General features: G+C 40.5%; 1 protein-coding gene across 1 annotated transcript in view; it reads left to right on the top strand.

The window, feature by feature from the left end:
* Positions 1 to 21645, top strand: part of GRID2 (glutamate ionotropic receptor delta type subunit 2) — a 616736-nt gene that overhangs the window by 405955 nt on the left and 189136 nt on the right. Inside the window, exon 8 of the mRNA XM_070756691.1 lies at positions 11141 to 11242. Coding sequence (XP_070612792.1) covers positions 11141 to 11242 — 102 coding nt within the window. The remainder of the gene's footprint in view (positions 1 to 11140; positions 11243 to 21645) is intronic.

The raw sequence follows: 21645 nt of genomic DNA, 5'->3' as shown, positions 1-21645 counted from the left end.
AATGGAATGACACCATAGGCAATTGGAGATCTTCCTAATGCAGTTCACAACAGACAAACAAAGTGTGTGTGTATGATTTTCTGCATTCCCTCCCCCTTTCTGAGTCAAGGGATCTTTTGCTGCTCTTTTCTGGAGTGGAGGAAGTGGCTGCAGATTAAAAGTAGTAGTTCTCTTGAGCCTGGAACTAGCTTCATTCATTGCACACTGGAAGAGTTACGAATGCATGCAAGTGGGGGGGGGGACCCATCTCCAATCAATGAATTACAACTACAATTACAATTTCAACGTCCTACCCGTTAACGACTTCTTCAGTTTCAACTGCAATAATACAAGGGCAAACACTAGATACAAACTCGATTGCAGAAAATATCACTGCAGCAACAGTGGTCAATGCCTGGAATACACTACCTGACTCTGTTGTTACATACTCAAACCACCAAAACTTTAACCTTAAACTGCCTACCCATTCTTAAGAGGTCCGTAAAGGTCCATAAGCACACCAGCGTGCCTACTTGTCTCTGTCCTCCTGTTCCCATTACAGTGGTACCTCAACATACGAGTTTAATTCGTTCCAGACCCGAGCTCGTAAGTCGATCAATTCGCATCTCGAACGAATGCCTTTAGACTTTGTTTTTCGCACCGAGATAACTGGGAGCAAGGAGATTCTTGCGCCACCTAGTGGAAGCTCGGCTCATATCCTGAATTTGAGCTCGGGTGTCGAACAGAAATTTCGCTCGCGTCGCGGCTCGTAACTTGGAATACTTGCATGTGGAGCAGCTCGTGTCTAGAGGTACCACTGTATTCATACTCATTTCTAATTGTTGTTGCTTGTATCCTAAGATTTTTATTAATATTGATTGTTTCTTCATTGCTTATTTGACCCCTACGACAATAATTAAAGTGTTGTACCACATGATTCTTGACAAATGTCTCTTTTTCTTTTATGTACACTGAGAGCATCTGCACCAAGACAAATTCCTTGTGTGTCCAATCACACTTGGCCAATAAAATTCTATTCTATTCTATTCTATTGCATATACTAATGCATAAATGAGACAAGGTGGTGCAGTGGGTAGAGTGCAGTAAAATCACTTAGGGAGTTATAGATGCTTTTTAGAATTTAACCTTTATAGGAAAGAAAAGGAAAAGAAAAGCCAAACTCTCCATACTTAATGATAAGGCAAGGTGGCGCAGTGGGTAGAGTGCCGTACTGCAGGCCACTAAAGCTGACTGCTAGATCTGCAGGTCAGCGGTTCAAATCTCATCACCGGCTCAAGGTTGACTCATCCTTCCATCCTTCCGAGGTGGGTAAAATGAGGACCCAGGTTGTGGGGGCAATAGGCTGGCTCTGTTAAAAAGTGCTATTGCTGACATGTTGTAAGCCGCCCTGAGTCTAAGGAGAAGAGCAGAATAAAAAATGGAATGAATGAATGAATGAATACTTTACATGTTTATACTTATATATTTATATGTTATGCTCATACTTATAACTGTTTTCTCATACCTGCTTGACAAACTAAATAAATAAAAACCAAATAAATAAATAAATCAAAACAGAGCTTGAAACTATGCTCATTTGAGTCCCTGGTCTTTTAGTATTTGGTGAGTATTTGACGTGTTCTTGAAAATTACCAGAACGTGTAGGCTAGATATTGTGCCCATTACTAGCAATTCCGACTTTTATCATTAGACTCAAATGCTATGGAGAAAGCTTGACTAGATGATGGATTCAAGGACAAGACCTAGAATATTACTGTGCACTACTAAGAGAAGAAATAAGTTAGGAATGTTTGGGAATGCGTTCTCACTTTAGGCTTAGCAGTAGATCCAACACGTACTGACAGAAGGTCCCATAAGAACAGAATTATTAGAACATTATTTCATCCTCAGAAGTCTATGCCAAGGCTAAAGAATTCTTCGGAAATGTTCCTCGTCAACTTTATTTAGTGAGCTTGGGAATCATTTGCTAGCCTCTTTTATTGTCATCAGGACAGTAGGCTCCACCCCGGGGTTTCAGTAAATTCTCTTAGACACGAGTTGAAGGACTTCAAGAATGTGGCAGAAACCAGCTGTCATTTTAAAAAAGGTTGGGGAAAAAGGGCTTTGGCTGACAAATAGATATAGAAAGTAACTCTTCAAAGTAAAAAAGCTTGCAAGCCACATGATTATGATAGAGTAGAATAGAATGGAATGGAATGGAATTGATTTGTTTGTTTGTTTGTTTATTGATTTGATTTGATTTGATTTGATTTGATTTGATTTGTATGCCGCCCCTCTCCGAAGACTCAGGGCGGCTAACAACAATGAAAAGACAATGTAAACAAATCTAATATTAAAAATAATCTAAAAAACCCCAATTTAAAGAACCACTCATACATACAAGCATACCATGTATAAGTTCTATAAGCCTAGGGGGAAGTGAAATTTCAATTCCCCCATGCCTGACGACAGAGGTGGGTTTTAAGGAGCTTGCGAAAGGCAAGGAGGGTGTGGGCAACTCTGATATCTGGGGGGGGAGCTGGTTCCAGAGGGTCAGGGCCGCCACAGAGAAGGCTCTTCTCCTGGGTCCCACCAAACGACATTGCTTAGTCGACGGGACCCGGAGAAGGCCAACTCTGTGGGACCTAACCGGTCGCTGGGATTCGTGTGGCAGAAGGCGGTCCCGGAGATATTCTGGTCTGATGCCATGAAGGGCTTTATAGGTTATAACCAACACTAGAATAGAATAGAATAGAATAACATCCAACTCTATTATTCCTTAATTCTGATCATATAGAAAACAGATCTCACAACAGGAGTTAGGGAAATCAAACGTCTGACCAGCATGGCCAATTGCAACAGTATCACAACTCTGGTTCAAAATATATAAAGGACATCAGCTTGGCTGAAGGTTTCTGATGGGAAATTCCAAACAAGCAATTCACCAAGAATATAGATCCTTACTGATCTCTTAGGAATCTTGAAAGGTCAACCGTGGATAGTCTAAGGGTAAAATGTTGTGGGGTTGGAGTCAGGTAAAGAGTTCCACGCTTCAACAACTCGATTACTCAATAAGTCGTATTTTTTACAGTCAAGTTTGGAGCGGTTAATATTAAGCTTGAATCTGTTGTGTGCTCTTGTGTTGTTGCGGTTGAAGCTGAAGGAGTAATTGACAGGCAGGACGTTGCAACATATGATCTTGTGGGCAATACTTAGATCATGTTTAAAGCATCATTGTTCTAAGCTTTCTAGACCCAGGATTGAAAGTCTAGTTTCGTAGGGTATTCTGTTTCAAATGGAGGAGTGAAGGGGTCTTCTGGTGAAGTATCTTTGGACATATTTGAGGGTGTTAATGTCCGAGATGGGTTCCAAGCAGATGAGTTGTGTTTGAGGATGGCGTGTTTGTTTGTTTGTTTGTTTGTTTGTTTGATTGATTGATTGATTGATTGATTGATTGATTGATTGATTGATTTGTATGCCGCCCCTCTCCGCAGACTCGGGGCAGCTAAGAAAAGTAAAAAGACAATATGAACAAATCTAATATTAAAAGTAATGTAAAAAACCCCAATTTAAGAAACCAATTATACATACAGACATACCATGCTTAAATTTTAGAAGCCTAGGGGGAAGGGAATATCTCAATTCCCCCATGCCTGACGACAGAGGTGGGTTTTAAGGAGCTTACGAAAGGCAAGGAGGGTGGGGGCAACTCTGATATCTGGGGGGAGTTGGTTCCAGAGGGTTGGGGCCATCACAGAGAAGGCTCTTCCCCTGGGTCCCAATACCAATACCCTTTGAAGATTTTAACATTTTGAAAACTGAGAGACAAGAGAAAAATGCCACTTGTTTCTATCAAGACCTTCCTTTTTCATAACTTGATTCCTGCCCCTCCTCTCTGCTATTGAAGGAGTTTCCTCATTTATCATGGACCATCCAGGAGGCATCAAGATTAAAAGGAAGGGGGAGAATAGCCCTATCCATAAATCTACATTTTCTTGAAGCAATAGGTCTCAGTGGTATTAGCAATCTGGCTGGCAATAGCCAATGATTTGCAGTGTCCAGGCTAAACACAGGTGAGCCAGCTGCCCTATATTATCAGGGCCATTAGTCATTTTTAGATGGTTATTTCATCTCACAGAACATCATATTACTGTAGAATAAATGAGTTCCTTAATGTCTTAGGATCAGATGCAACGATAACAGGATGGAGGCTTGAAAAGCTAATAACTTGGGGCTTCTCCTATGGAGAGATCTAAATTAATTGTATTTCTTGGTGTGGTTCATCTTCACTGCATGCCACTCAGTGTCAACCCTATTAATTTGGATAGATATCCCAGTAACTTCAAAGACTTCCTCTGTATAAGACATCTTGGGATTGTAGCCCAAAGTTCTAAAAGTTTTCTTATGATTGAGAAGCATCATGTCATTATTTTTTAAACAACTTGCAATTGGCTAGATTAATAACCTGCTACATATCACAACGAAGCTGCGTCAAAGACAAAAGCCATCACTTGAAGAAAAAAAACATTTCCCTCCTCTTATAGATGTAAATGGAGCCAATGAGAATTACAATACAGCCAATCACTAGGACATCTGCCTGTATAAATTTGTAGTTATGGTATAAAGGAAATGTTTCATTGACGGATTTAATCCCTATGCTTAAATAAGGTTTATAGGAGGAATGCTTTGACTATAAGAAGCAAAACCACTATAACAGTGATTCTCAACCTGGGAGTTGGGACACCTTTGGGGGGGGGGGGTCGCCTAAGACAACAGGGGTCGCCTAAGACAATTGGAAAAGACAAATTTCCCATGGTGTTAAGAACTAAAGCTTCTATTCTGGACATATTTTTAGAATCTGACAGGCTACCTCTGCTCATAGCCAGAAGATTGAAGGCATACAAATCTAATGAATAATATACAAATATTATTTGTATATTTCTCATACAAATCTAATTAATAATAATAATAATAATAATAATAATAATAATAATAATAGATCCTGGCTCTGCCTTCAATCCTTCCATCCTTCCAAGGATGGTAAAATGAAGATCCAAATTGTTAAGGGCAATATGTTGACGTTGTAAAGCTCTCAGAGAATGCTATAAAACACTATATAAAACTGTATATTCTGTAAGTCTAAGTGCTATTGCTATTCTTGCCTCTTTCTAAATTCTTTAACTTTTATACGCTGTTTTTATATTTTAACAAAGTCCTTCTCTGAGAAATATTTTTTTAAAAAAAATAACTATTAACAATCAGAAAGTATATGTATACTTTTCTCACACAGGCATTCATAGAGAGTGACGGACTGGGATTCTAGGACTTGTTGGTACAATTTCACATATATTGCTTTTCTTGTTGTGAATCTTTATTGCATACGTCCAATGTGGAATCTTGCTGTCCAACCTTCACATGAAGAATTCCTGTAGCCCATGAAGGGGACTATTGATATATATAAATATATTGAGGCAAAAGAGCGTGTTTAGCAGATGATCAGAAAAGGGTTTAACAATGAAAAAGGTATCTTCCATATGTTCTAATATTCAGTACAATGATTTAAAGTGCTTTGTGAGTCCATAAAAATCAATTGAGAAATCAACTCTCTCTAAAAATGCCTATTTTTTGCTGTAGAATTCCAGATGGTATAGTGTAGTTTGGGTTTTTTTTAAAAAAGTAAAATAGATTAGAAAGCAAGGATGTGAAAAGAAAATTTAATGACCTTTGAAGGAGAGAGAGAGACAGAGGGAGGGAGAGAGAGAGAGAGAGAAGGAGAGAAGGAGAAAGACGGGGAGGGAAAGAGAGGAGGACAATTTATTTATTTATTTATTAGATTTGTATGCCACCCCTCTCCGCAATGCAATATTCATACTAACAGCCACATAATACTCACTCTTACATGTCTCTCTCACTCATTGTACATGGCCTATAGCACATCATATCTCCAGAATAATCCTTAGGTAGTTCTCTGCTATTGGAACGAACCATTCAAACCTAATTTATAAAAGATGATCAATACTAATGAATCTCAAGCCAACAACTCCAGTCCTGAAAAATCAATGTTGTGTTTTCGCTCTGCCTGCAAGCAGGCATTTGTCATGAGTTTGACTGCCATTAAATGCCAGTAGAGAATTGAAAATGAAATGTGGACATTGGAAAGCAAACAGTACCAATTTAAACAAGGAAAGGAGAGTGAGATAAAATGTTTGTTTTATCTTAGGGCTGTGCTATCATTTCATCTCCCACCCCAGCCCCCTCGAACACATCTTAGAATAGAGCTAGGCTCAAAAGTTAATTATATAAAAAGAGAGGTTAATGAACATAAGTAAAATAGGCTTTTGTTGACCTCCAAAAAGAAGAATTTTTTTGTATTCTTCACTTAGTTTTATATTTGGCAAAAGCAATACAGTATCTCTGGTAATCAGACTCTCCATGTTTGACTGGGCTTATTGGATCTAAATTCTAATTAGTTCCTTTATGTAACTCAAATAATATTTTGGAATAAAAATAATATGCTTATAGAGCTCAACCTACAGTTTTAATGTCCCTTTTTTGTTAAGACAGAAGGCTAGCTTTTCTTTCATTTGGGAAAAGGCAGTGATTAAATTTTGGGGGTGGCGAGAGCAAAACGTATCTATGAATACTTTGAATAAAAACCAATTACTTTTCTTTTAAAGACATTTTTCTACAAACAGGAGCAGCAGCTGGCTTTGAGTAGTAGTAGGCTGCTACGAAGGTTTTCCCCATCTAGTCCATCTTGCTATCTTCTGTCTTAGGAAATCAGGAGAGCAGGGAGATTTATTATTATTATTATTTTATGATTATTTATTAGATTTGTATGCCGCCCCTCTCCATAGACTCGGGGCGGCTCACAGCAATAATAAAAACAATGTACAATAAATCTAATATTTAAAAATATCTAAAAACCTCTTATTTAAAAAGCAAGACATACACACAAACATACCATGCATAAATTATTTATTATTTGATTTGATTTGATTTGATTATTTGTATGCCGCCCCTCTCCGTAGACTCGGGGCGGCTAACAACAATGATAAAACAGCATATGACAAATCTAATATTTAAAATAACTAAAAACCCTTATTAAAAATCAAACATACACACAAACATACCATGCATAAATTGTATAGGCCTAGGGGGAAAGAATATCTCAATTCCCCCATGCCTGATGGCAGATGTGGGTTTTAAGGAGCTTACGAAAGGCAAGGAGGGTGGGGGCAATCCTAATCTCCGGGGGGAGCTGGTTCCAGAGGGTCGGGGCCGCCACAGAGAAGGCTCTTCCCCTGGGTCCTGCCAAACGACATTGTTTAGTCGACGGGACCTGGAGAAGGCCAACTCTGTGGGTCCTAACCGGTCGCTGAGATGTGTGCGGCAGAAGGCGGTCCCGGAGATATTCTGGTCCGATGACATGAAGGGCTTTATAGGTCATAACCAACACTTTGAATTGTGACCGGAAACTGATCGGCAACCAATGCAGACTGCGTAGTGTTGGTGTGACATGGGCATACCTGGGGAAGCCCATGATTGCTCTCGCATCTGCATTCTGCACGATCTGAAGTTTCCGAACACTTTTCATTTTTATCATCTCTAAATCCCAGTCTGAAAACTCCTTACACTGCAAGGGAGTACACACAAAACTCGTTGTGCTGTTTTTGTACTGCAGAGCTTCAGGAAGCTTCCCTGCACCCTGCAGAGTGCAAAAAAGCACAACCGCCAACCAATTCCCCAAATTTCTGGTTTGCCTGTTTGGCACGTGTTCTGTCTGGGTCACTCCGGAAGCTATGACCAACCCAAAAAGATAAGCCAGACACACCGGTAGAATCCAAACACAGTTTTATAATGGTAAAGAGAAAAGAAGCCAACAGAAAATGTCCTTACAAATCAGGAAAACACTGGAACTCCAAATAGATACATGAAGGCAATGGTTCGTACAGAAACACAGGATCCTTAATGCCAAGACGAGGCTGTAGATAACAGACATACACCTCCCACGGGTCTTCAAGACTGCTGGGCCATGAGCCAGGAACAGAAACGCCGAGAGACAATGCAGATTACATCAACTCCACTCTGATAACACTCCACACTGCCGAAAGAGTTTGCCTGCCTTATAAACCCTTCCCTGCTAATGAGGACCACACCCAACTCCCCTGGTGTTCCTCATTCACCGGTGATAATATTTCTTCAATTGATTCCTCCTTTGATCTATACGTCTCTGTCGCATACTAATGACAGCTTGTGCTTCGTCACCTAATGATTCCAGAGACTCCAAGCTACTGGCTTGAGAGAGCCCCTCCCCAGGGCTCCCAGGCCGTTCTTCCTCATCACATTCCTGACTGTAATCCCCCCTGTCCGACTGCCCAGAACTCTCCTCTTCGCTCTCATCCTCCCCCGGGCATGGAGCCAGCAGAGACGCAGCTGGTCTTTCATCTGACTCAGACTGAACCACAACAGCACGTGAACCAAAAAAGGTTCTCCATCACTGGTATAGGGTCTCCTGTTTGAGCAGGGGGTTAGACTAAAAGACCTCCCAGTGTCCCTTCCAACTCTGTCTTTCTATTAGGTCCCTCTGAGCTTTACCAAAACATTGAGCTGCAAAGTTGAGCATAGAAATAGAGACCTTTGTGCTTGTGGAAAAGAAGTTGGTAGTTACTGCACAATCTCATAAAATGTCAAAGGAGAAAAAGCTTAGGAAGATCCATAACCATTGTTCCCCATTCCTGGCATTAAAAAAGAAAAAAAAAGGGATACACGTTAGTCAGATTTTCATGTAGTCAGGGAGACATTAGAGAGATTTTCAATCACGGGCTCTGCAGGAGGCTGATATCGAAGAAATCATTTATTTATCGGTTCTGTGTATTTCGTCTTTCCTTCCATCAGGCTCTGAATTCAAAATTCAAAGCAATTTTAAAAGGCAAAAAAGTTACACCAAGTCCAAGGAAGTCTGGCTGGAGAAGAAAGTCTAAGTCATTTCCCGAAGGCAGAGTGAGAAATAAACACAAGTCGAGAGGGAATACATTTCTTAACTTTGAAGCAATGTAGGAAAGAGTTCCTTCAAGCCCAGGTTGAATTCCAACCATTGATGAAATGAATTTAAAAAAACATATTTTTTAGAAACATAGAAGACTGACAGCAGAAAAAGACCTCATGGTCCATCTAGTCTGCCCTTATACTATTTTCTGTATTTTATCTTAGGATGGATATATGTTTCTCCCAGGCATGTTTAAATTCAGTTACTGTGGATTTACCAACCACGTCTGCTGGAAGTTTGTTCCAAAGATCTACGACTCTTTCAGTAAAATAATATTTTCTCACGTTGCTTTTGATCTTTCCCCCAACTAACTTCAGATTGTGTCCCCTTGTTCTTGTGTTCACTTTCCTATTAAAAACACTTCCCTCCTGGACCTTATTTAACCCTTTAACATATTTAAATGTTTCAGTCATGTCCCCCCTTTTCCTTCTGTCCTCCAGACTATACAGATTGAGTTCATAGAAACATAGAAACATAGAAGTCTGACGGCAGAAAAAGACCTCATGGTCCATCTAGTCTGCCCTTATATTATTTCCTGTATTTCATCTTACAATGGATATATGTTTATCCCAGGCATGTTTAAATTCAGTTACTGTGGATTTACCAACCATGTCTGCTGGAAGTTTGTTCCAAGGATCTACTACTCTTTTAGTAAAATAATATTTTCTCACGTTGCCTTTGATCTTTCCCCCAACTAACTTCAGATTGTGTCCCCTTGTTCTTGTGTTCACTTTCCTATTAAAAACACTTCCCTCCTGGACCTTATTTAACCCTTTAATATATTTAAATGTTTCGATCATGTCCCCCCTTTTCCTTCCGTCCTCCAGACTATACAGATTGAGTTCATGAAGTCTTTCCTGATACGTTTTATGCTTAAGACTTTCCACCATTCTTGTAGCCCGTCTTTGGACCCCTTCAATTTTGTCAATCACTTTTTGTAGGTGAGGTCTCCAGAACTGTGTGTATGCATATTTTTGTGTATATTTTTTGTGTGTATATTTTTGTGTGTATATCTGTGTACATGCACACTGAAGGGATTCAGCAGCTCAGTAGCTAAGACGCTGAGCCTATCGATCAGAAAAGTTGGCAGTTCAGCTGTTCGAATCCCTAGTGTCATGTCACGGAGTGAGCTCCCATTACTTGTCCCAGCTTCTGCCAACCTAGCAGTTTGAAAGCATGTAATAATGCAAGTAGAAAAATAGATACCACCTTTGGTGGGAAGGTAACAGTTGATCTATTTTATTTTTATGTATTTATTTTTTCAAGTACATATTGATATACAAAGATATAATAATGTTTATATACATGATACTAGTAAGAGAGAAACATTTGGACAGGGGACGGTAGGCACCCTGGTGCACTTATACACGCCCCTTACTGACCTCTTAGGAATCAGGTGAGGTCAACAATGGATAGTCTAAGAGTGAGGTTTGGGGGGTTAGGTGATGATACTACAGAGTCAGGTAGTGAGTTCCATGCATTAACTACTCGGTTACTAAAGTCGTATTTCCTGCAGTCGAGTTTGGAGCGGTTTACTTTAAGTTTGTATCTGTTGTGTGTTCGTGTGTTGTTGTGGTTGAAGCTGAAGTAGTTGTTGACAGGAAGGAATTTGTAGCAGATGATTTTATGGGCTATGCTTAGGTCGTGTTTAAGGTAAATGTAGCTCTAAACTTTCTAAACCTAGAATTGTAAGTCTAGTTGTGTAGGGTGGAGGAGTGGAGGGCTCTTCTAGTAAAGTATCTCTGGACATTTTCTAGGGTGTTTCTGTCCAAAATGCAGTGTGGATTCCAGGCAGATGAGCTGTATTCAAGGATTGGTCTGGTGAAAGTTTTGTATGCTCTGGTCGATAGTGTGAGATTACTGGAGCAGAATTAGGATTAGGTTAATAACTCCGTGTGCCTTTAGAATTTAGTCATGTCGGCCACATGACCAAGGAGATGCCTTTGGACAGTACGCTGGCTCTTCGGAATTGAAACTGAGATGAGCGGAACCTTTAACTTTACCCTTTATACATATACAGTACATGCTATCTAAATAGAAGCAGCTAACCAGGTTTTATTACCATTGATGTGACACATCCTTTCTTTTTCTTTTTTTCCCTCTATTTTTCAGCTGGGTTGCTGGAATCCTGGCACTGGTCTCAATGGGTCACTAACAGATAGAAGACTGGAAAATAACATGCGGGGAGTAGTTCTTCGCGTAGTCACTGTGTTGGTAAGTGGAAATACATTTTTTTTTAAATTATTTATATAGAGAGATCGATTGGGGCTATCGAAATTATCCATTCAGAAACCATGTTTTGGTTTCTTTAAATCTCCAAGGTAGATGTGAAAAAAGGACCAGGAAATGAAAAATTGGGGGTGACTTGATAGCAATGTTTTTTAGATTATTTTTAATATTAGATTTGTTTACATTGTCTTTTTATATTGTTGTTAGCCGCCCCGAGTCTTCAGAGAGGGGTGGCATACAAATCTAATAGATAGATAGATAGATAGATAGATAGATAGATAGATAGATAGATAGATAGATAGATAGATAGATAAATGTTCCAATATTTGAAGGTTTGGCACAAAGAAGAGGGGGTCCACTTATTTTCCAAAGCATCAGAAGTCAAGGCAATGGATGGAAACTAATCAAGGAGAGAAGCAACTTAGAACTAAGGAGAAATTTACCGACAATAAGAACAATTAACCAGTTGTGCGCATGCGCAGGGGCAATTCTGGGGTGTGTGAATGTGTGTGGAGCAGGGAATGTGTTTTGTTTCATGTACCCCTTTTGGTACATGAAACAAAAAAGGTTCACCATTAGTGTTGGGCGAACCCAACGAAGTTCGGGTTCGGCGAGTTCGGCCAAACTTTGCCGTGAAGTTCGGGTGAATTCGCCGTGTCACGGATTGTAAAAGTCCGTTTGAACTTTACACCGCGGAGGTGATGGAGTTAAGAGATCCAAGCATTGTTATTCCAAAACAAGCTTTGTTTTATTATATTATTAAAACAAAAATAAAACAGTGTCTGGATAGACAAAGGAATAAAAGCTCACATCATGGAGTCTTAAAAACAGAGAACAACAATGTCGGCTGGCGGGACCCAGAGGAAGAGCCTTCTCTGTGGCGGCCCTGACACTCTGGAATCAACTCCCCCCGGAGATTAGGACTGCCCCCACCCTCCTTGTCTTTTGAAAGCTCCTGAAGACCCACGTATGTCGCCAGGCATGGGGAAATTGATATACCCCTAGCTATGGTGGTCTGTTAGGTTGTGTGATTATTTTTCTTTTTTATAATAAGGGTTTTAAATTGTTTTTTAACATTAGATTTGTACATGTTGTATTGTTGTTGTGAGCTGCTCCGAGTCTTCGGAGAGGGGCGGCATACAAATCTAATAAATTATTATTATTAAATTATTATTATTATTATGTGGCACCTCTGGCTCACGTGCCACATGTGAGGCCTTCTCCAGGTCCCGTTGACTAAACAATGTCGTCTGGCGGGACCCAGGGGAAGAGCCTTCTCTGTGGCGGCCCCGAGCCTCTGGAATCAGCTCCCCCCAGAGATTAGAACTGCCCCCACCCTCCTTGCCTTTTGTAAACTCCTTAAATCCCACCTCTGCCATCAGGCATGGGGGAACTGAGACATTTCCCCCGGGCCTATACAGTTTATGCACGGTATGTTTGTGTGTATGTTTCTTTTTAAATAAGGGGTTTTTAGCGATTTTTAATTATTAGATTTGTTATATATTGTGCTATTACTGTTGTGAGCCGCCCCGAGTCTACAGAGAGGGGCGGCATAGAAATCTAATAAATAATAATAATAATAATAATAATAATAATAATAATAATGTTCGCCATCACAGGTATAGGGATTACTGCTAGAGCAGGGAGTTGGACTCTAAGACCTCCAAGGTCCCTTCCAACTTTGTTATTCTGTTATTTTGTTATTCCAGAATGTCCTTGAAAAAGCTATGGATTATTACTAAAGGCAAGTGTTATACTTTTGGCCATGTAGTAACCAGCCGTTGAATTAGCCTTTCCATTAAGCGTGATGTGCATCAGATTAAAATAGGTAGCTAGCTGTTCCTTTGTGCAATTCTTTCCAAGATTCAAAATGTTCTTCCTGTCATTATGGGTTTGTGGTTGTTGTTTTTTTAGTGAACCTTTCCCTATTCTCAGTCTAAGCCATTTAATAAACGTCTTATCTTGACAATTCTGCTGCTACTAAGAAGAAAGACCCAGTAGTTTACATTTCTAAAATATGTACAGGTAAGCAGAAAAGGGTTGAACACTCACATCAATATGATGGATGGGTTTTCAACGTTCTTCCTATACCAGAGATGGGCTGCTTCTTTTTGACAGCAAAACACATTCCCTCAAGAGTCAAATCTAAGTTAGCAAAGTCCTATAATCATAATATGGACAGTTTCACAAAATAACTAATACAAGAGGAGATAAATGTCTGTTCTAACAAATGACTATCATGATGGGTGTATCCCATTATTAAATACTTGAATATAAGAAGGCAATGTTCCAAGAATATTCATCCCCACCCTATGTTACCAATGCCAAACATGAGAGGGGGGAACTACTGACCCCCTCAGAGAGGGTTCATAACATGGGCGTCCTCCTCGATCCACAGCTGACATTGGAACATCATTTTTCGGCTGTGGCGAGGAGGGCGTTTGCCCTATTTGGACAGGGAGTCATTGCTCACAGTCACTCATGCCCTCATCACCTCGAGGTTTGACTACTGCAATGCTCTCTACATGGGGCTTCCTTTGAAAAATGTTCGGAAACTTCAGATCGTGCAGCCAATGCAAGCCACGGAGTGTTGAAGAAACGTGGGCGAATCTTGGAAGCCCCGTGATGGCTCTCGCGGCTGCATTCTGCATGATCTGAAGTTTCCGAACACTTATGTGAGGAGGTGGTAAGCCACCCGAGAAAGCCAAGGAAAATAATCAAAACCATAAAAAAGTGAAAGTTAGAATATTTCGGACATGTGATGCAACACCCAGAAAAATACGGCATACTTCAGTCAACCCTTCAAGGAAAGATTGAAGGCAAACGAGATCCAGACCGAAGAAGAACATCATGGCTTCAAAATCTCGAAACAGAATTCCCTACAAGACTAGACTTTCAATCCTGGGCCTAGAAAGCCTAGAACTAAGACTCCTTAAACAAGATCTAAGTATTGCTCACAAGATTATATGCTGCAACGTCCTGCCCGTCGGCGACTTCTTCAGCTTCAACCACAACAACACAAGAGCACACAACAGATTTAAACTTAATATTAACCACGCCAAACTTGACTGTAAAAAATATGTCTTCAGTAACCGAGTTGTCGAAGGGTGGAACTCATTACCGGACTCCATAGTGTCATCCCCAAACCCCCAACACTTTACCCTTAGATTATCTACGGTTGACGTCTCCAGATTCCTAAGAGGACAGTAAGGGGCAAGTACAAGTGCACTAAAGTGCCTTCCGTCCCCTGTCCTATTGCTCTCCTATATCTCCTATACCTTTCTTCTATTCCTATATCTCTTCTTCTATTCTTTCATTGATATGTTTTATTCATGTATCTTCTCTTCTATTCTTTTTTAGATATGTTTTACTATGAGTATCTCCTCTATAACCTTCATTATGTATTTTACTATGTGTATACCCACTAAAACCCTCATTGTGTATTGGACAAAATCAATAAATCAATAAATAAAAAATAAATGCTACCTGTGGCATCCGTGCTGTAGGTTTGCCAATACTGAAAGAAAGAAAGAAAGAAAGAAAGAAAGAGGGAAAGAAAGAAAGAAAGAGGGAAAGAAAGAAAAGAAAGAAAGAGGGAAAGAAAGAAAGAGGGAAAGAAAGAAAGAGGGAAAGAAAGAAAAAGAAAGAAAGAAAAGAAAGAAAGAGGGAAAGAGAAAGAAAGAAAGAAAGAAAGAAAGAAAGCTTAAACAGTTATGGCTTGTTCTTTTTCCATTGTTTTCCATTGAACAGTTCCATGTTCTTCCCATTTCATCATCACAGAAATCAATCAATAAACAACAATAATAGACTGGTTTGGAGAAAACACAGCAGCACTTTTTCGTGTTGATAAAAATAAGTTCACCAACATCCGATGGTGGATATGGCACAAGAGGAAGAATATAAACTGATGGGGAGAGGAAGGGAATGATGCTATTAAACAATCAGCCTGCGGCAGGGGAAAAACACCTATTTTTTTTAAAAAAGCATTTGAGCATCATGTTAAGATTTATTTGAGAACTTTTAGCTGACTAAAGTAAAGAAACGGCAAGGGAGCAGATATTTTACTCGTCATTTTTCACTGCTTGCTCTTATTTATATTCTTCTGAGAAGAAAAAGCATCAGGAAGGACCAAAAAAAAAACCCCTATGAAGATTTCCTCCCACCACCACCACTCAAAAAATGTTTCTGATTTACAGCAGCCCTGATAAATGGCCTCTTTTTATTTCTGGGTGAATAAAATCATCATGAGGATTAATGCAGGGCAGAAGGGCTTCATTGTTTCCTATTCTTTCCAGCCATACCAGGCCTTGGATTGGAAGCTGCCACTAAATATGAAATACAGTGATGCCTCGTCTTACAAACCCCTCGTCATACAAACTTTTCGAGATACAAACCCAGGATTTAAGATTTTTTTGCCTCTTCTTACAAACTATTTTCACCTTACAAACCCACTGCCGCCCTGGGATGCCCCACCTCCGGACTTCTGTTGCCAGCAAAGCACCCGTTTTTGCGCTGCTGGGATTCCCCTGAGGCTCCCCTCCATGGGAAACCCCACCTCCGGACTTCCGTGTTTTTGTGATGCTGCAAGGGAATCCCAGCAGGGGAATCCCAGCAGCGCAAAAATGGGCACTTCACTGGCAACGGAAGTCCAGAGGTGGGGTTTCCCAGCGAGGGGAGCCTCAGTGAAATCACAGCATCGCAAAAACACAGAGGTCCGGAGGTGGGGTTTCCTATGGAGGGGAACCTCGGGAATCCCAGCAGTGCAAAAACAGGTGCTTTCACTGGCAAAAGGGGTGAATTTTGAGCTTGCACGCATTAATCGCTTTTCCATTGATTCCTATGGGAAACATTGTTTTGTTTTACAAACTTTTCACCTTAAGAACCTCATCCCGGAACCAATTAAGTTTGTAAGACAAGGTATCACTGTACATTATCTGAGATTTCTGGGAGGCTGTCATTTTTAATTTAAAACAGATGACACGCCGTAAGTATTAGAGGTTTTGAAATGTTCGACATGGCTAAAAATAATATCGCAGGTAGTTCAGTATCTGAACAAAAAGAGTGGCTTCCGGTGTAACTATGAGCCAGAGTTAAAAAAAAATTCTGAGGTCACTCTGCACCTTGACAAGATAGCTGCAAACCAATGTGGTCCATGATAAATTAGGAAACCAGGACGAGGCGTTTATTTAAATTTAGAATGGAGACATTCTCCCTGATTTTATTTTAGATTGTAACCTCAGCTCTGTTCTGTCGGGCTCTCTGGTAGAAGCCTCCCGAAAATGCACACATACAATTTCAGACACACACACGTTTGAAAATTCAAAACAATATTCTTTATACTGAAAATGCAAATAAACAGAACACTCTTTTTGTAGAGCAAAGAGCCCTCGTCTCCAAACAAACTGGTAATTTGTACCAGTCCCTTATCAGTTCTGTGATACTTAGCTTGCAGCTGTGAGGCAATTCACAGTCCTTCTTCTTTCACAAAGTGAAACACACTTTGCTCTGCTTTAGTTTCAATGTGGGGAAAAATCAGCACACAAAAGGTCAAATGCAGCAAAGCAGGCACGAAACACAACGATCAGATAATGGCCAAACCCACAGGCTGCTCTTTATAGCAGCCTCACTAATGACCACAGCCCCACCCAACTACAGGTGGCCTCATTTTCTTTGCTAATAATCTCTCAGTTGTTGCTGCCTATGCATTGCTGTCCGCATGCGTGGCTGTATCATTAACTCTTGTTCTGAATCCAAGGAGGAGACAGATAATTGATCTCCTTCTGAGCTGTCTGCCCCACTCTCCTCCTCCCTGTCACTCATGTCTTCTGGGTCAGAGGAGCCTTCATCATCAGATTCCACCAGGGGCAAAACAGGCCTACAGCATGTGGATGTCTCCCCCACATCCACAGTCCTTGGGGCAGGAGCTGGGCCAGAGCTAACCACAACACCAGCGAAGCACCTGGACGCTGCACTGCAGAAGCTGTCTGGGCGGAGCAGCCATGGTTGATGCAGCCACCTGGGTTTCAAGCCTAAGAGAGACGGAGAGGCTCCTCGGGACAATGGAAAGATCCCTGGCTGTGATAATTATACCGCTCAGTTCCAGGCACCCCGACCAGAAGCCGCCTCTCGCCGCTCGCCTTGCCCCCAGCTGCATTGTCCATGGCTGTTCCGCCCAGATAGCATCTGCAGTGCAGCGTCCGGCTACTTCGCCTCGAGAAGAAAAGAAGAAGCTCCCTGGAACTATCAAAGACAGTACAAGACAGTTTGCGAAAGTTCACTGAGGGACCAAGTGATCCAGACATCTATGGATGTACCGGTACCTCTTTGGGGCATGAAAGTAGAATTAATGTTAAGAGTAAATTGTCTTTTAAAGATAATTGTTTGCACTGATTTCATTCACCAACTCCTTTAACTTGTAACATCTCCATAACTTTGTGATGCATTGCTTCTGACTGGTCTTTATTGACTAGTTATTGGAATGCAGTTCAAAATCTTATTTTTCCGTAGCTTATTATATGATCAGTCATGGCCTTTTAAAGATTGTTTTCCAAACCGTGGCTACTAAGCTTCCAGAAGGAGAATATTAAATGTTTTGATTCAATTGTGGCCATTGATTGATTGTCAACATCAAGATAATACATTTTGCTTTCAATTAAAAATAACAAGCTCTAATGCCATTCTTTGTCCCAGTGTAAACCCAGAAACAATCCTAGATGTTAGAAAACTCAGGACCCTTATACCTTTCTAATTAGGTCACTTGAATAAAATGGAAAGCAGCCTAAAGACCCTCTTTTTCGTAGAAAATGTATTTGGAAACTTCAACACAAACTTTCCCAATGTCTAATAAATAATGAAGTAAAATTGAATCACCAAGATTCAATTTTACTCTGTGAGTAAAGAAAAGTAGCACCATTAAAAGAAAACACATTGAGACTCAGCAATTTCAATAAAAATGACCAATTAAAAACATCAGAAAAGATTTAATGCCTAGACAATTTTATGGGATGCCAGATGGACATTTCCATTTTATTTCATTTTATTATCAGAATATCCTCTTTAATATGGGTATTTCAAAAGTGGGATGCTACAACTGAGAATTCCTTTCTTTGGACCCTATTTACCTACCACTAAAAATGGGAGGAATATTGAATGTAATATCTGTTCTGTCGGGCTCTCTGGTAGAATCCTCCCCAAAATTCACAGGTACAAATTTCAGACACGTTTGAAAATTCAAAACAATGTTCTTTATAATGAAAATTCATTTAAACTAAGCCCTCTTTTGGTATAGCAAAAAGCATTGGTCTCCAAACAAACTGGTAATTGGTACAAGTCCCTTATCAGTTCTGTGATACTTAGCTTGCAGCTGTGAGGCAATTCACAGTCCTTCTTCTTTCACAAAGTGAAACACACTTTGCTCTGGTTTAGTTTCAAAGCGGGGGAAAATCAGCACACAAAAGGTCAAAGTCAGTAAAGCAGGCACGAAACACAAAGATCAGATAATCCTCCACAATGGCCAAACCCACAGGTTTCTATTTATAGCAGCCTCACTCATGACCACAGCCCCACCCAACCACAGGTGGCCTCATTTTCTTTGATAATAATCTCTCAGTTGTTGTTACCTATGCATCGCTCTCCGCATGCGTGGCTGTATCATTAACTCTTGTTCTGAATCCAAGGAGGAGCTAGATAATTGATCTCCTTCTGAGCTGTCTGCCCCACTCTCCTCCTCCCTGTCACTCATGTCTTCTTGGTCAGAAGAGCCTTCATCAGCAGATTCCACCGGGGGCAAAACAGGCCTGCAGCATGTGGATGTCTCCCCCACATCCACAGTCCTTGGGGCAGGAGCTGGGCCACAGCTAACCACAACAAATATCCTTGCATGTTTTGCAAGAATGCAACATTTCAAACATTCTGGTCCTTAAAAAAGATGTTCTTGAAAAAGCCAATGTAAAACCAAGAAATCCTGGACTCAAGCTTAACTTCAGGTGACTTTATGGACACATTCATTATTTTTCCTGGTGGTAATAATAAATGAGTAGCCTGTCCTTGAATTCTTTCAGATTTTTTTTTAAATACTCTACAGCTCTGGGATTTCTTGCTGGTCTCCTGTCCAATTACTATGCACACCTGTTCCTGCTGAGATTTTTCTAAATCAGCCGTGGTTGGTTAAGTGCAGCCACCCACCACTGTGATTAAGCCGTTTAAAAAAATAATAAACCATGCTTTCGGTTTTACTCGAAACAAATTTTCACCTGACATTTTATGACAACGAAGGAAGAGGTTAGCCCCACTTACCAATGTTTTAACCTACATTTCTGAACAAACTTCAGAAACATCACTAGATGCAGTATGATTTGAATTTGGAGTGGCAGAGATCTAAGATATTTATGTCATTCTAAGAAGAACAACAAATGAGGGTGAGATAGTGAAAATTATCATAGCACTTTCATTTCATTCACAGTACTTGGAGTCCTGTGTACAGTTCTGGTCACTGCACCTCAAGAAGGATATAATGGAACTGGGAAAGGTGCAAAAAAGGGGCTACAAGTATGATCAAGGGAATGGAGCCCCTCCCTTATGAAATCAGGTTGCGACGCCTTAGTCTCTTCAGCCTTGAAAGACGGCGTTTAAGGGGTGACTTGATCGAAGTGTATAAAATCATGCATGGGACAGAAAAGGTGGATAGAGAAAAATTGTTTTCTCCATCACACAATACTAGGACGAGGGGGCCCTCCCTAAAGCTCATAGGTAAGAAAGCGAGGACAAATAAAGGGAAATATCTCTTCACCCATATGGTCCTTGGTTTATGGAATTCCCTTCCAGAAGAGGTCGTGACAGCTGTCAGCCTGGATAGCTTCAAGGCAGGATTAGACAGATTCATGGATGCCAAGTGTATCAGTGGTTATTGAAACGGATGTCCATGTGCTGCAGGATGATGAGCCCTCTAAAGTCAGGAATAACTAGCACATTTGTGCGTGGGGAACCTTTACCTATTGTGATATAAGAGTTGACTTCAGCTGATGCAAGGAAAGAGGGGAAAGAGAGGGAGGGAGAGAGGGAGGGAAGAAGGAAGTAAGAAAGGAAGGGACCTCAGGGACCGCCTTCTGCTGCACGAATCCCAGCGACCAGTTAGGTCCCACAGAGTGGGTCTTCTCCGGGTCCCGTCAACTAAACAATGCCGCTTGGCAGGACCCAGGGGAAGAGCCTTCTCTGTGGTGGCTCCGGCCCTCTGGAACCAACTCCCCCCAGAGATTAGAATTGCCCCCACCCACCTTGCCTTTCGTAAGCTACTTAAAACCCACCTCTGTCACCAGGCATGGGGGAATTAAGATTCCTTTTCCCCCTAGGCCTTTACAATTGTATGCATGGTATGTATGTATGTATGTTTGGTTTTTTATATTAAGAGGTTTTTAATTCGCTTTTAGTATTGGATTATTATTGTACACTTTTTATGATTGCTGTTAGCCGCCCCGAGTTTTCGGAGAGGGGCGGCATATAAATCCAATAAATAAATAAAGGGAGGGAGGGAACAAGGAAGGGAAGGAAGGAAGGAAGGAAGGAAGGAAGGAAGGAAGGAAGGAAATGTGTTTGCATATGTCTGGTTTCTCATTTATGTATATAAAAGTTTAGAGAAGAACTCTTATTACTGCATTCTGACTTGAGAAACTTTTTCCAGAACTGCTCTTTTCTTTTTTCCCCTAAATTTATTCTTCATTTCTAAATATGGACAGATTGTATGAGAGCCTTAAGATATGGAATTTTCAATAGAGCTATTTGGTCATTACGGAAATGACCACATTAATGAGCATTCTTTGCAAGTTTCCCAGCACAAAAATATTCTGCAGTGCCTACTTCCCCTGGAGCTTAACATCTGTAGTGAACATTTGGATGCTCTGAAAAACGAAGCATCATAAATCAGCTCGAGAGTTGAAAAGTTGTCTATTTCATGCTTGAGCAAATGTTAATACCCTAACAGTTTGGGGATCTTTAATTTGTGGCTAGCTCTGGTGGAGTAGAAGTTACCCCTAAGTTCTTCGCCTGCCTACTTTGGTCCTTGGTTTCCTGAAAGTTGAGCGAAAGTGTACAAGCCTTTTCAAAAGCCTTTCCATAAATCAGAGGAGCAGCTAGTGGTCACTTTTAATTTCCTGAATTCAAATTCTGAACTATTAGCTGTTAGCATCTAATATCGCAATGAAGGAGATATGAATATGTCTTTCCTTATGTGAAGAACATCATTTGAATCACTCTTTCTCTAAACATACTTCACTGTAATGGGCCATAGTTAGATGCCTACAATGCATAATGCCATATTCTACGACTTCATATTATGAAACATGCTTTCCACAAGATAAATTAGACGGTAAACTGCAAACTATGAAAACTGTTAT

Source organism: Erythrolamprus reginae, chromosome 7 (genome assembly GCF_031021105.1).
Source record: "Erythrolamprus reginae isolate rEryReg1 chromosome 7, rEryReg1.hap1, whole genome shotgun sequence".
In the NCBI taxonomy this organism is placed as follows: domain Eukaryota; kingdom Metazoa; phylum Chordata; class Lepidosauria; order Squamata; family Dipsadidae; genus Erythrolamprus; species Erythrolamprus reginae.
Note: the sequence above shows the minus strand (reverse complement) of the source record. Positions and strands in the feature narration are given on the sequence as shown.